The following is a 16200-nucleotide window of genomic DNA, read 5'->3' on the forward strand; positions in this document are numbered from 1 at the left end:
ATATTTTATTTATTTATTTGACAGAGAAAGAGAGCACAAGCAGGCAGGGCAGCAGAAGGAGAGGGATAAGCAGGCTCCCCATGGAGGGTGGATCCCAGGACCCTGGGATCATGATCTGAGCTGAAGGCAATCGTTTAACCAACTGAGCCATCCAGGGGCCCTGGATATTAAATTCTTACCCAAAGATATGATTTGCACATATTTTCTTCCATTCTGCACATTGTTTCTTCACTTTCTTGATGCTATTCCTAGATGCCTAGAAGCTTTTAATCCTAATGAAGTCCAAATTGTCTATTTTTCATTTTTTGTTCCTGTGCTTTTGGTGTCATATTTAAGAAATAATTTTTAAATGCAACACCATGAATATTTCTCCCATGCTTGCTTCTGAGAGTTTTATAGTTTTAGGCCTTAGATTTAGACCTTTGATCTATGAATGAACACACACACACACACACACACACACACACACCCCTCACCGCCTTTGTTAGATCATGACCTGCACTGAGATCAAGAGTCTGATGCTTAACCAATCAAGCCACCCACCCAGGCACCCATTCCCAGCATCACTTTTCCCCTCACCCCAGCAACAATTTTGAAAACTCTGTCTTTTCCCCTGAATGGTCTTGGTAACCTTGTTGAAAATCAATTGATCATAGAGATAAAGGTTTATTTCTGGGCTCAGTTCTGTTCGATTTATATTTCTGTCTCTCCTTGTGCCTGTACCATGTTTTGATTATTGTGGTTTTGTAGTAAGTTTTGGAATCAAGAAATATGAGTCCTTCAACTTTGTTCTTTTACTTCCAGATTGTTTTGGGTTCCTTGGAATTCTATATAAATTTTAGGATGTGTTTTTTTTTCTTTTTTTTTTTTTTTTAAGATTCTATTTATTTATTTGACAGAAACACAGTGAGAGAGGGAACACAATCAGGGGGAGTGGGAGAGGGAGAGGGAGAAACAGGTCTCCCACTGAGCAGGGATCCTGGTGAGGGGCTCAGTCCCAGGACCCTGGGATCATGACCTGAGCTGAAGGCAGATGCTTAATGATGGAGCCACCCAGGCATCCCACTTTTTTTTTTTTTTTTTTGGAAGGTTTTTATTTATTTGAGATAGAGAGAGAACACACACAAGTCGGGTGGGGGGAGTGCAGAGGGAGAGGAAGAAGCATGTTCTCCACTGAGTCCTTGTGGAGCTGGATCCCAGAACCCTGGGATCATGACTTGAGTCACCCAGGTGACCCATGTGTTTTTCTATTTCTGTAAAAAATACCTTTGGGATTTTGATAGGGATTGTATAGAATCTATAGAATCATTTTGGGTAATATTGTCATCTTAATATTAAATTTTCCAATACATGAATGTAGGATATCTTTGCATTTATTTAGGTCTTCTTTTGTTAAAGCCATCATTTTGTAGGTTTCAGAGTACAAGTCTTGTGTTTTATTGTTTAAAGTTATTCCTCAGTATTTCATTGTTTTTTATGCCATGTAAATGTCCTTTTCATTTGTTCATGTAAATTTACAGAAATGCAACTGATTTTTGCGCGTTTATTTTGCATTCTTCAGTTTTACTGAATTCATTTAGTAGCTCACACAGGTTTTTATATGTGGATTCTTTAGGGTTTTCCACATATAAGGTTCTGTCATCTGTGAATAGAAATGTTTTTATGTCTCTCCTTTCAATTATGATGCTGTTTATTTCTATTTCTTGCCTAATTGCTCTGGCAGAGCCTCCAGCTGTGTTGAATAGGAGAGGTGAAAATAGACATCCTTGTCTTTTTTGTTCCTGATCTTACGAGAAAAGTTTTCCAGTTTTTTTACTCTTGTGCCCGAGTTTTCACGTCCGAGAGACCACCAAGGAGTCAAGCACCGATGCAATCACATGAGGGTTTATTCGACAAGCTTAAGCTTAGGCCCAAGTATAGCCGACACAGCGGAGTACAGACTTGGACCATGAGCTTAGTTAAGGCAGGGGTATTTATGGGTTCCTGTTACTAAAGCAGGGTGGGGATTCCTGGAACCAAAGCAGGTTGGGGGGGTCTCTGGAACCAAAGCAGGTGGGGCTTACAAAAGCAAAGTAGGAGAAAGTTCAGCCCGTGGGCACAGGGGTCTGAAATGGCTGCCAGAGCAAAGATGGCTATACTTACGCTAAAGCTAAACCTGAGGTGGGATGGCCTTAAATTTCTCTGCCTCCACATCTCCCCCTGAACAATTTTGACCCTTAAATCTTTTAAGGTTGTTGAAGGTGGAAGGTCTCATCTTCTGTAACTTCTTCTTGCTGAGTAGAGGCGTAGGGTTGTCCCTACCTACTTGGTCAACATTGATCAGTTGAAGAATGTAGAGGGGAGTTAATGAAAGACAGAGGCAGCTGAGTCCAGGGGTTTAATCAATCATTAAAGGAGAGAGGGACTGTTTAAAGTGCTAACCTGAGTAGGTCAGAACCCAAGAAATATTTTGTCAGGATGGCTGCACTTATGTCAGGGCTAGACTCAAGATGGGTACAGCCTTGTTTTTCTTGGCCTCCACATTTACTCTTGAATATAGTGCCCCTCCAGTGTTTTTTGTTTTGTTTTGTTTTCTGTTACTGATTTCCAGTTTCACTTTATTGTGATCAGAAAACATACTTTGCATGATTTGAATCTTTTAAAATGTTAAGACTTTTTTTGTGGTCTTACTAATGTCTGTTGTGGAGAATGTTCTGTTTGTATTTGAGAAGAATGTGTATTCTTCTGTTGTTAGGTGGAACATTCTATATATGTCAGTTAGGTCTAGTACAGTAGGTATCTTTGTTGTTCAGGTCTTTTTATTTCTTTATTGATCTTATGTCTGGTTCCTCTGTCCGGTGTTGAAAATGGGGTATTGAAATCTCCAATTTCTATTATTGTAGAACCATCTGCTTCTTTTTTCAGTTTTGTTACTTTTTACTTAATATATTTTCAGGTTTTGTTGTTAGGTATGTATACGTTCATAATTGTTATATATTAACCTTTTACTAATATAGAGAGCCCTTTTTGTCTCCAATAACATTTTTTTTTCTGTGTAGTCTATTTTGTTTGACAAAAATCTAGTAATTCCAGTTCTTTTAGTTAACTGTTGTGTGGAATACCTTACTCATTTATTTTCAATCTCTTTGTGTCTTTGTACCTAAGTTTTCTGTAGACAATATGTAGATAGATGATATTTTTTTAAATCTATTATGCCAATGTCTGCCTTTTAGTAGAAGTTAATCCATTCACATTTAAAGTAATTACTAATAAGGATTTACTGTTTTGATTTAGTTACTTTCTATATATGTCTTGTTTTTTGTTCCTTAGTTCTCTGTTATTGCCCTTTTTTACACAGTTGATTTTCTTATAGTGTACTTTTCGGATTCCCCTTTTTCCTCTTCTGTAATACTTTTTAGTTAACTTCTTAATGGTTACTTGGGAATCACAATTAACAGAGGGAGAAGCAGGCTTGCAGGGATCCTGATGCAGAGATCAGTCCCAGGACCCTGGGATCATGACCTGAGCTGAAGGCAGATATTTAATTGACTGAGCCACCCAGGTTCCCCTCTGTGGTTCTTTTTATAATTTCTGTCTCTAAATTGATTTTCTCCTTTTTCCCATACATTGTTTTCCTTACTGCCTTTATTTTTTTGTCATTGGGTTTCCTTTAGCCCTTTGAGCATATTTAGGACACTTGATTTAATGTCTTTGGCTACTAATTCCAAATTCTGGACTTCTCAGGAATGGTTTCTGTCAGATGTTTTTTTTCCTGTGAATGAGCCATGTTTTTTTGTTTGTTTGTATGCATTGTAATTTTTTGTTGAAACCTGGACATTGTATTACAGTGTAGTAACTCCAAAAGCTAGATTCTCTGATTGCGTAGGTATGTGTTTGTTGTTGAGGCTGCTGCCATCTGTTTGTGACTTTCCCAAACTATTTTTGCACATATGTATTCTTGGTGGTGTGTGGTCATTGAAATTTCTTTTCCATTACCTTTGCAGTTAGCTAATGCCCTGATGAAGATTTTCTTTAATATCTGGCTCAAACAACAACAAAATGTTGCTGTCTCTAAATCTTCCAGTAGATGTTGTGGGAAGCCCCTGCAGCCTGCAAGGGAAGAAAGGGAAGTGTCTGCATTTTGTCAGTCTTTGATCGGCCAGACTTATCAAAATATATAACCCCCAGTTTTTTGATATCAGGGTTCCTCGTTGCCTGTTCCAGCATCAACCAGCTGCTCCAGGAATGTAGGACAGGGCTCTGAGGAATGGGCATGGTTCCCACATGGGATTCTCCTAGCAGCCTGTGTCCCTTTAGCAAACGCTCATGGCTGTTTTGAGTGGCCAGTCAGGTTCCAGAGTTTTGAAATAGTTGATTCTGTTTGTTTTTTTCCAGTTTACTGGTTGTTTTGGGTGGAGGGACCAATCCCCATAGCTTCCTACTATTCATCTCAGGTGTCACAGTGGTTTTATATTGGCTTTCTAATGTAGTGTTTATGAATAGAGGAATATCCTTCATAGGTTTCTTTTTTTCTGGTTTGTGTGTGTGATAATTCTTTTCTTTTCCTTTTATAGTATGAATAGTCTTCAGATTTTAACACATAAAGGATTAAGATACTTAAGTGTTTGGAGGGAACATTCCTATAAGCATTATGGAACTTTTATTTCAGTGCTCTGTTGGTGTTTTGTATAATAACTTTGTTGTATGTAAATAAGAAATTTGTGTCTCTACTGAAAAAACTTAATTTTTAAATGTTAGTTATTCTTCACCGAGTGGTTAGCTTACATTCCTAGAAAGCATTAGATGTTCATTATGATTGTTGAGGGAAAGATAATAAAAAATTTGCTTATAAACCACTGAATGAATTTACCTCATTTACAACAGGTTTATTTTAAAGCCATAGTCCCTACAGAAAATGTTATAAAGAAATAAACAAAACTGTCTTTATTGTGAAGTCCTGCTACTCTACTTGATACTTTAGAACTTTGATCTGCCTTTTTAAGATTGGATTTTATTTTAAAGATTTATTTATTTAACAGAGAGAGAGATCACAAGTAGAGAATCAGGCAGAGAGGGGGGAAAGATTGGATTTTAATCCAAACTTTAAATGCTCCCAAGTATTTTGCATGTAAATTTTGTTTCCTTACCTAAAGAAAAGTAATTTAGGCATTTTATAAACAATCTTCAGCTTTCTCCTCAAATTTTTCTGTAGTTTTAATAAGAAATTATTTTGAGAATATATCAAAGACATTAAGCAGATAATTGCAACTCTAATAAATCCTTTAATATTAGAGAAGTTTGATTTAGAAGGTAAATTTACGTCTGAAGAACTTACCACAAATGCCAAAAGAGCCACAATCTGACACCAATTTTTGCAGGTAAATATGCATAGTAGAGGATCTAGTTTGGGAATGTTTACAGCTATATAGCTGTTGTCTTTAAAAAAAAAACTGTGTATGTGTGTGTTTCCCATTCTTAGGACAAAACTGAGTTGGCATTCCCGAATGGTTTTCTGTATTCTGTAAGTAAACAGAATGGTTACATTTCCACAATAAACAAAAACCAAAAAATTTTGAAAAAATTTTTTAATTTGACAGCCGACAGTCCCAGATCCAGTTTAGCACCAAGTGATAAAGGAAGGTTTTTTTAAAGCACTTGTAGTGGGAAAGTGATATTAAGCTTTTTCAGCTGTATATATACATCTGTGTATAAAGCATGTTACATGCTATCATTCTGAATATCATTTGTTGCCCTTTTACCTTTTTAATTTGATCTAGCTACAACAAAAAGCTTGAGATATTTTTGAAAGCTACAAAAGCATAAACATTTTGCATTGTGTACACACATACATACGTATATACATATTTGGGGATATATATGTGTGTATATATATGGGATATATATGTGTGTGTATATATATATGCAGTATATATGTGTACATGTGTATACATGGTAAGTGCAGTGAGTAAAAAAAAGGAATAAAGGGGGTCAGAGTCAGGAAGATTAACATGCTGAAATTTGAGAATTTATAATGGTTTACTATGTAGTTAAGTCTTTAAAATAGCGAAACAGTTGTGGAGTTTTTGTTTAGGGTTTATTTTAAATTATGGTACATTTACTTTTGAGGTGAAAATAGCTTTTTCAATGCCATGAATTAAACATTAAACTAAAAATTTAGGCATTTACCATAAATCACATTGTTTATACTGTGATTTTCAGGAATATTAAGATAGGTTAAGATCCCAACAATCCCAAATAAAAGTTTTTACTAAGCTAGGTAAAATATTTTAGATTTCAGGAAGTCAGTAATTCAGCGCTGCTTTATTACACTACAGTAAGATTAATCAACCATAAAGGTAATGTAAACAATTGTTAATTCTAAATTTTTTTTAAAAAGATTTTATTTATTTATTTGTGTGTGTGTGTGTGTGTGTGTGTGTGTGTGTGTGTGTGGTGTGTGTGTGTGTTTGAGAGAGAGAGAGCAAGAGCGCAAGTAGGTATAGTGGCAGGCAAGGGAGAGAGAGAAGCAGGCTCCCTGCCGAGCAAGGAGCCTGATGCGGAACTCAATCCCAGGACCCTGGGATCATCACCAAGCTGAAGGCAGCAGCTTAACCAGCAGAGCCACCCAGGCATCTCATTAATTTTTTTTTTTTAAAGATTTTATTTATTCATTTGACAGACAGAGATCACAAGTAGGCAGAGAGGCAGGCAGCGAGAGAGAGGGGAAGCAGGCTCCCCGCCAAGCAGAGAGCCCGACATGGGTCTCAATCCCAGGACCCTAAGATCATGACCCGAGCAAAAGGCAGAGAGGCCTTAACTCCCTGAGCCAGCCAGGCGCCCCTAATTTTTTTTTTTAATAGATTTTATTTTTATTTGCCAGAGAGAAAGCATAGGTAGGGGGAGCAGCAGGCAGAGCAGTCAGAGGGAGAAGCAGACTCCCCATTGAGCAGGGAGCCCAATTCGGGGCTTGATCCCAGGACCCTGGGATCATGACCTGACCTGAAGGCAGGCACCCAATCGACTGAGCCACCCAGGCGTCCCAGTAATTGTTACTTCTTAAAGGGTGTTTTTATTGTAGCATTTTATGTGTTTTTGTCCTCACCTAAGGAGGAAAAATGTTGACATGTATAATTCTACTTAAAGGTAATTAGAAATGTCGAGGAATCTATGGAATTTGGGAGTATTTTTTTCTTTAATACGGATCTAGACTGTGACCGTGAAATTCTTTAACTTCTTTAACTTCTGTCTTTACTGATCATTTTGACTCAATTAAAATGTTACAGTTATACTGTGGCTGATTAAAAAAAGGATCTGCATTTGAGGACATGGCTTTTGAAAATTTTGTAATAGGATTTAAACTTTATTTCTCTTGCTAATATGAACTTGAAATGGCTTTCTTACTGCTGATAGGATAGAAAATACTTAAAGTTATTTTATAGACCAGAATTATTTTGATAGAAAATATTCTGAGTTATAAAAATAGAATGTCCCTTGATATATTGTTCAAATGCATTTTATGAAGAAAAGATTAAAAGTTATGTGACTCCTTTTTTACATTGTACCCACTTAGAACTACCAAGATCAATTAAGTGCTCTATACCAGCATTGTCCAACAGAAATATGTGGATTCCATACTTAATTTAAAAATATTTTTTAAAAAAGAGTTAATTTTAGTAATACATTTTACATAAGCAGATATGTCTGGGATTTTTTAATGTTATCTATACAACAATTAATGAGTTATTTTTACGTTCTTCTAAAATACTGAGTATTTAGAAACGAATTTTTTTAAAGGTTTTATTTATTTGTCAGAGAGGGAAAGAGTGAGCACGAGCAGAGGGAGCAGCAGGCAGCAGGAGAAGCAGGCTCTCCACTGAGCAAAGTACCTGATGCAGAACTCAAGTCTCAGGACCTTGGGATCCTGAGGCAGATGCTTAAACGACAAAGCCACGCAGGCTTCCCTGAGTACTTTTTGTATTTTAAAATACTGCATATTCAACAATCTAGTTTGTATTTTATATTTATAGTATAAGTCAGTTTGAATGGCCACTTCTCAAATGGTCAGAATGGGATGTTACTATATTATGTGAATTAATTCTGTAATACCATTTTTGTTGTAGTTTGTTGTTTAGTCATTTGTCATCTGAAACAAGAGGCACAAACTTTTAGAAATGATGTGCAAGATTCAAAAGTGGTGATGTCTGTATAGTTCAATAGACGTCGGTGATTATGCCACTATGAGAAGATTGGAATTGAAAACTTGGTAGTGGTGAGCTATCAGCTCTTAAGAGTTTTTGTTTGGGCATACAGATTTCTTGAAGGAGTGTGCGTTGGGGGTTCCTAAGACCATCCTTAGGCTTGGTGATTTGCTAGGAGGATACAGAAATCAGACAAAAGCAGAGGGAAAAAACTCATGATTGTGACTTATTAAAGTGAAAAGATATAGATTAAAATCAGCAAAGGGAAAAGCATGTGTAGGGTGGAGTCCAAGGGAAACCAGGTACAAGTTTTTAGTTATCCTCTCCTAGTAGAGTTATATGGAAACGGCTTCCTTTTTCCAGCTACCTTGTATGACAACATGTGCAAGGTGTTGTCTACCAGGGAAGCTTACCTAAGTCTTAGTGTCCTGGATTTTCACTGGGGATGAGTCACAGAGGCATGGAAGTACCCATGTGACTATCTTAGCTACCCTGTCTCCACCAGCTTCCCTTATCCTTCTTCTCCAAGGTCCATCTGATAGTGTGACTCAAACCCCAGGCATAACAAAAGCAGACATTTACCATAATTTACATTGTTAACATGAATTGCCTGGTGTGGCCCAAGATCTTAGGCAAACAAAGAGACTTACCAGGCAGTGTATTCCAAGGGTTCGAAGTTATTTCTCAGGAAGTCAGTCACAGTTACGTCTTTTCTTTGGAAGGCGCAAAGTTTGTGTTTTTTGCCCCCAACGCTGCACCAAGCTTATAGAGTACTTCTTTACTAGGCAGGGTGATCTGGATCCTTACAAAGGAGAGTGTCTCTAGTATAAATTCTTACAGTGACAAAAGGGTAGATGAGATTGTCCATAGTTCAGTTTATTTTAAATATCTAATGTGCTTTAAACGAATGGCATGAATTATTAACAAGGTGAACTGTGTAAGGGCTGACTGAGAAGTAAAGAATCTAGCATGTAGGACAGCCCTACAGTAATAGTTTTCTTAGTTGGAATCAACTCTTACGTTTTACTGATTGTCTCCTATAAATTCACCTTGCTTGGTGATTACATATATTATCTATTTTATTTTTTATTAAAAATTTAATTGGAGTATAGTTGACACACAATATTAGGTTCACATGTACAACATAGTGATTCAGTATCTCTGTGATATGTTATGCTCACCACAAGTATAGCTACCATCTGTCACCATACAACCTTATTCTATGACTAGAAATCTGTATCATCATCTTTCCTTCACCCATTTTGCACACACTGCTCCCACTCCTCTGGTAACTATCCATTTTTATTCCCTGTAGTTGTAGGTCTGATTCTGCTTTTTGTTTGTTTATGCATTTTTTTTTTTTTAGATTCTACATATAAGTGAAGTTAAACAGCATTCATCTTTCTCTGACTAATTTCACTTACCATAATACCCTCTAAGTCTATCCATTGTTCTTGCAAATGGAAAGATTGTGTCCTTTTTATGGCTATGTAATATTCCACACCACATCCTCTTTATCCATTCATCTATTGATGGACACTTAGGCTGCTTTCAGGTCTTGGCTATTGTAAGTCATATACTATACACCAAAAAGAATAAAATACCTGGGGTTAAACTTAACCGAGGAAGTGAAAACCCTGTTCCCAGAAAATTGTAAGACATTGATGAAAGACATTGACAGTAGCACACATAAATGGAAAGATATTCCATACTCATCGATTAGAAGAATTGCTATTGTTAAAATATTCATACTACCCAGAGTAGTCTACAGATTCAGTGCAATGCCTATCCAAATACCAACACCATTTTGTTATAGAATTAAAACAAATAATTGTAAAATTTGTATGGAGCCACGAAAAACCCTTAATAGCAATAGCTGTCTTGAGAAAGAAGGACAGTGCTGGAGGTAAAACAATTACAGATTTAAAGATCTACTACAAAGCTGTAATAATCAGAACAGTATGGTGCTGTCACAAATATATTCTCTCTTTTAATCCACACCTGCACTTCCATTTTTGCCTATTACAGAGCAACTTGTATTAAATGACATACCCTGCAGAGAACTATTTGACATATAGGGAAAAAATGAGTTTGAAGGCATTGTCATGCTTTGAAGTTAGTCACACCTTAAGGAGTTAAGATTCAGGAGGGAAGGGAGATATATTCTGGGCTGGTTTCCCTCTTGAGGTGTTTTCTAACTAAGTTATTTTGGGTAAGATAATGAAAGCTGAACTTTGTAGAAGGGATAAACAAAAAGCAACTGAGGAAGTTGAGTGGAGCTTTCAATAGTTTTTTGTTTTTGTTGTTCTAGCCCTAGGGTTGTAGCTGGAATCCTTTGAAGGGGGCACACTAAGAGTGGGAACAAATCAGAGGTAGACCAGTATTAATGGTGTTTGAAACCCAGTCTCATGCCAGCTCATTCCTTGGTTGGATTAAGGTGATCTGCTCCTACTCTGACTGCTTGTTAGAAAAAAATTGAATAATCTCTGGAAGAAGGTAACATAATCTAGAGCCTCTAGACTTTTTCATACATATTTTCATGCAGTTATTACATACAGTGTGTAACATTCAATTAAAAATTACTAGGCATACACAAGACCAACAGAGATAAGTCAACATTAGAAATAGGTTATGCAGACTACACATTACAGACAAGAGCTTTAGAGTATGAAAATCTATCCACAAAAATAGATAGCAAGATGGAGAATGTAACTATAGAACAGGAATCTATAGAAAAGAATCAAATAGAAATTCTAGAACTGAAAAATCTAGTAACTATAGATAGTTTTAACTTGATTAGAGTCAGTTAAAAAGAGGATAAGTCAACTGGAAGATAACTTAGTATATCATACTCAGTACCATGGATTTGTCCTTTTCTAAGAAAGAGGGGTTTTTCAGTATCTCACCAAAAAATAGCAGTTGTGTTAGTGCTTAAGGATAAAAAGAGTCCTTATTAGAGTGTAGTTATACTACACTATTGCTATTTTAGTGTGTGTGGTTTTTAAAATTTTTTTGTTATGAATTTTTTTAATATGTATGTAAATAGAAGTTGGTAAAATATAATATTGTCACTTAAAAATTTCTACTCCGTACCCTCTCCTCAGGCTTAGAGCCAATAAAACTTATTCATATAATACCTTATGTAGAGTTTACTTGTTTAGCATATTTAGCTATTTCTGTAGACCTTAGAGTGAGAAAATAAGCAAAATACTTAGAGATTCAAAGTAGATGCCCAGAGCTGGATGGTAAAACATGTATTTAGTATAGGGGAGTTAAAAGGCTCATACTTTTAGTTGGGCTAATGGTTATATTATGTTTGTAATCTGGTAAAGTTCCTTATCCCAAGTAAGAAATAGTGAATTAGAAAAGAAGTTACAAGTAAATTACTGAGGAATTTGTTTTGGCAGTAAATCCCTTGTTTGATTTTATTTGAGACTCTACTATGAATCATACCATTGCTGTATGTACCACTAAGAAAAAAAAAAAGCTTTTTTTCCCCCCAACTATATTTTATGTCCTAATTCCAGAGAGGTTAAATTGTAGAGGAAAAGATAATCCTAGTTTTAAATCTCAGTTCTATTATTTATTATCCATTTGACTTCAGCCAGGGAACTTTTTTGAAGTTATTAGTTTATTTGTGAAAATTGGATATTGTAGCTGCTATAGTCTTCTCTTCAGAGTTAAGAAAACTAAGTGAATTAAGTGCTATGAAAGTGTATATAGTACTGGGTATGCATTTAGAGCTATGAATTTGGCTTTCATTCTTCCTTCTAAAACTTGGCATTGTTAGGATAACAGGAAGAGAGGTTCGGGGGGGGGGACAAAAATGCAATATATTGGTTAAATAAGAACTTAAAAAGAAAATTCCTGTTGGAGCTATTTAATAAAGTGTCAAACATCATTCTTTATTCTCTTTCCAGCCCCTTTCACTTCTCCTATTCCCCCATTTATATATAAAGATAACACTGCTTCCAATGTAATGGTTGACATTTATAATGATGGGACCTATGCATCAAAATAGTACTGATATTTTAACTATATTAGTTTTTAAAAAACACATTTTAGGAAAATTTCTAATCCTTCTAAATTCAGTTGCATTTTAATTTAGTTTTGTAAAATCCCCTGCTCTACTGGTGATATGGCATAAAAATAGCATTAATCAAAGTGACTAGATCTTGACGGGGTTAGATTTTGTGGTGATTGGTGGGCATGAGAATTTCTTTTTATATTCCTGGTTGGGAGATTCTCAGTAAACTCAGAATGACATTTTTCTTAAGCTTTAAAATATTTAAGAGCTTTAATTTTGTTTTCATTCTGTTCTGTTCTTTTAGGATATTTCAAGTCACATTCAGTTGATAGGATGAAAAAATTTAAGAGAAGGCTATCCCTCACTCTTCGAGGAAGCCAGACTATTGATGAATCATTGTCTGAATTGGCGGAACAAATGACTATTGAAGAAAACAGTAGCAAGGATAATGGTAAGTATTTGGGGGCTGGGAAGGGGAGGGAAGGAGAGATGCTTCCCCCTTTTAATTACTTTATAAATTGAATGTGAATTTACTTTTCCGATAAGTTCCTAATAGCTCCTTTTGTTTGTTTCTTTGTCTTGTTCTTTGGTTCACTTAGGAAACAGAAGACTGTGACTTTTGCTTACTTACTTATTGGAGTGTTTCATTTTTACTCCAGGAGTGTTACTATACCTAGTCTCTAACCCTTATGGATTCTCCTATCCTGTTTATCTTTCTGTTTTTTATTGCCTCTTAAATGAATAATTTCTATAATATTATCCTGGTTGTTAAATAACTATTTTTAAGTTAACCTAAGTTAATACAGCTTAAAAGTGTAAGTTTGTGAAATTCCTGTTTGAGGCTTCATTGTAGCTTTCTAACATTGTATATGCATGTGGACCATAGAAGACAAGGTTCATGACGTGAGTGAATCTTACTCTCTTTATTTTATATTTACTACAGGGTCTATCCATAATATTTAGCACACTTAATAGTAGATCGACATACAACATTTCACATGTTTGGCAGTTCTGTAGTAGTACACAGATGTTGATATAAAATGAAAGCTTCTTTGATTGAGTGGATTAAAATGTAAAATCCTGATGAAATTTATAGAACAAGGCTGCATATTCAAAACTGAAATAACCCTAGGGATGTCCTACTAATAACAAGGAAGGAGTTACAGGAATGACTGCCAGTATGTCATGAAGTACTCATTCTCTGGCAAGCCTTTCTTGCCTGTACCTGAAATTCTTCTGTTAGAAATTTGTGGCTGTGGGTGAAAACATGAATGAATACCCCTACCCATTTCTGTTGAATGTAGATGTCTTTGTTGTGAGAGAGGGAAAGATACAATGTAAAGGGCTCTAGACTTTAAGTTAGAAGGCATGGATTAGAATTTGGGATACACTAATACACTTACACCCTCATTAGTTGTATGACTGACTGAGTAAGTAAGTTATCTTACTCAAGCCTCAGTTTATCTCTTTTCTCAGAGGATCATTATTTACTCAAGTCTGTCTGGCTAGTTGTAATAGGGGAGAGGAGAAATAGATGATGAGTTCAGTAGAAAATTTAATAATAATAATTTGGATATAACTTACATGTAGGAGGCAGACACATCTTGCATTCGGGTCAAAACTCAAAAGACAGTTTTATGTCTTACTTTTTGTACCAGGAGCAAAATCCTTAATTCTCCTTCAAACCCCCTTTGAATTCTTGTTATTTTTATTAAGCCCTTTGGGGTTTTTTTGTTTTGGTTTTTGTTTGTTTGTTTTTAAGAGAAGGTGTGGGGAGTGGCAGAAGGAGAGGAAGAGAGAATGAATCTATGGGGTTCAGTCTCATTGCCCTGAGATCGTGACCTGAACTAAAAATCAAGAGTGGGATGCCTAACCTGAGCCACCCAGCCACACCAATGAATGTCTTAATAGTATTTTAGACATACCATAGAAAGTTAAGATATTTCAGGATCTTGTCTAAGTAGTTAACCTTACTCTGATGAGAAGATATATTAAAATTACTGAATTTGATGAGGGGAATAGGTGACAATTTAAATATGAGATGGGAAATAAATCATAGTTACACTAAAAAAAAGTTTTATTTTATATATACTATTTGGGGCTTTCAACTGCAGCTACAACAAAAATTACTTTTTTTGACAACTGAATTTCTTCAACTAAGAAAACTGCATCTTAATGTTATTAGGAAGTATAATAAAACTTAACAGAATGTTGCTTCTCATGATTATTTAGAATCTGAAGAAACCTTAAAAGGCAAACAAAGCTTGAAATGTAGTTTTCCAGATAGTCCAGTTTCTTTTCTTTATTACTCAGTCTGTGCACTGGGTCAATTTATTACGATGTTTAGAGTCAACAAACCCAATTGATGGATATTATGAAGCTTTGTTGTACTCCCAGGTTGTTTCCTTTCTTCTGATCTGATGCATGATAGCAGTGACAGTTTTTTTACAATAGTGGATGACATATAAATTCTCAGTAGTACCTACCTGCTACAAATAGCAGAGGTCCATGAAAGGATGAGGTTGAAAGCACAGACTATGGATGTGTATAGGGTCTGATTAGGATCTGATATTAATAGTGTTTGTAAGAGCAGGATTAGGAGTAGGGAATGACGAAGAGTACAGGATGGGCTACTAAATTGTATGTTCCTGCTCAGAGTAGTTCCCATAATCAGAAGATCCAAATGAATAAGATGCATAAAACCATAGTGATTGACATGTTATGATGTTAAAAAATCATTGGGAAGTCTTACTTTGAACTAACTACTTTGTAGAATAAGAAAGATCTGCTGTTTTTCATATAGATTTCCATTACTTTAAAAAATTATGTTAAATTATACATAATGTGTAATTTACTATTTTAACCATTTCAAAGTTTCTGGTTTTAGTGGCATTAAGTACATTCACGTTATTATGCAATGTGGGTATCTCCACCATCTATCCCCAGAACTTTTTCATCATTCCAAACTGAAACTCTATACCCATTAAATAATAGCTCTGTTCTCTCCTTCCCTCAGTCCCTGGTAACAACATTCTACTTTTTGTCTCTGTGAATTTGCCTGTTCAAGGTACCTCATATAAGTGGAATCATACAATATTTGTCTTTTTGTGTCTGACTTCTTTCACTTAGCCTGATGTCTTAAAAATTTCTATTTTTTAAAATGCAACATATTATCTTCATGAATTGCCCAGTTCATTGCTGTCATACTCTTGAAATGTTGGGATATTTTATGATTCATGGACCCCTTCTTTCTGTACACTCTCCTTGGGCTGACGTTGTTCAGTCCCATGATTTCTGATAATATGTGTATACTGACTACTTTAAATCTATACTTCTAGTCTGGACTTTTGTCTGGATCTCTAGATTCATATCCAGATATTAGTTGACTTCTCCACATAGGTGTTTAATAAGAGTCAAACTTAATACTACCAAACCATAATTCTTGATTTCCTTCTCCCCAAATCGGCTTCTTTTCCAACTTCCTTCATTTAACCTAAACCACTTAAAATTTAAAAATCAGAATTATCCTTGATTTTTCTCTCTCCTTCACTGTTTTGTTTCCCCCTTCTCCCCTTTTCTGCCATTCTACTTTCCTTTGTATTTACTATGTAAATATTTTTTTAAAACTATTAATGATAGTCATTTATATGCTTAATAACGTGTTTCCAGCTATTGCAGCTTTAAAATTTTTCTTCAGATAGATGTTTTTTAATATAGGTCCTCACTAAAAGCTGGATGGGAGAATATGTATGAAAGTAATTTTGCAGCCATATCTCTGCTAGCCATTTGGTTCTATCTTTATAATATATCCTAAATTTGCCTACTTCTCTCCATTCTAGGCCAGGCCAGACTATAATAGTCTCTTCCTTCCATTTCCCCTCTGTTGATTCCCTCTCATCTGTTCTCCAACAGCAGCAAGAGTGATTTTTAAAATTTTTAAATTTTAAAAATTTAAAAGTTTAAACAACTTACTTTTAACAAAGTAAGTTGCAAATG

The 16200-nt window shown here is 35.5% G+C and overlaps 1 protein-coding gene across 3 annotated transcripts in view; it reads left to right on the forward strand.

The window, feature by feature from the left end:
• CDK17 (cyclin dependent kinase 17) overlaps positions 1-16200 on the forward strand; it is a 110522-nt gene that overhangs the window by 57874 nt on the left and 36448 nt on the right. For all 3 annotated transcript variants that reach the window (XM_082739257.1, XM_082739259.1, XM_082739258.1), the window contains exon 2: positions 12509-12655. In XM_082739257.1, coding sequence (XP_082595383.1) covers positions 12538-12655 — 118 coding nt within the window. In that variant the 5' untranslated portion in view covers positions 12509-12537. The remainder of the gene's footprint in view (positions 1-12508; positions 12656-16200) is intronic.

This window comes from Mustela nivalis (assembly GCF_964662115.1).
Source record: "Mustela nivalis genome assembly, chromosome: 7".
Lineage (NCBI taxonomy): Eukaryota > Metazoa > Chordata > Mammalia > Carnivora > Mustelidae > Mustela > Mustela nivalis.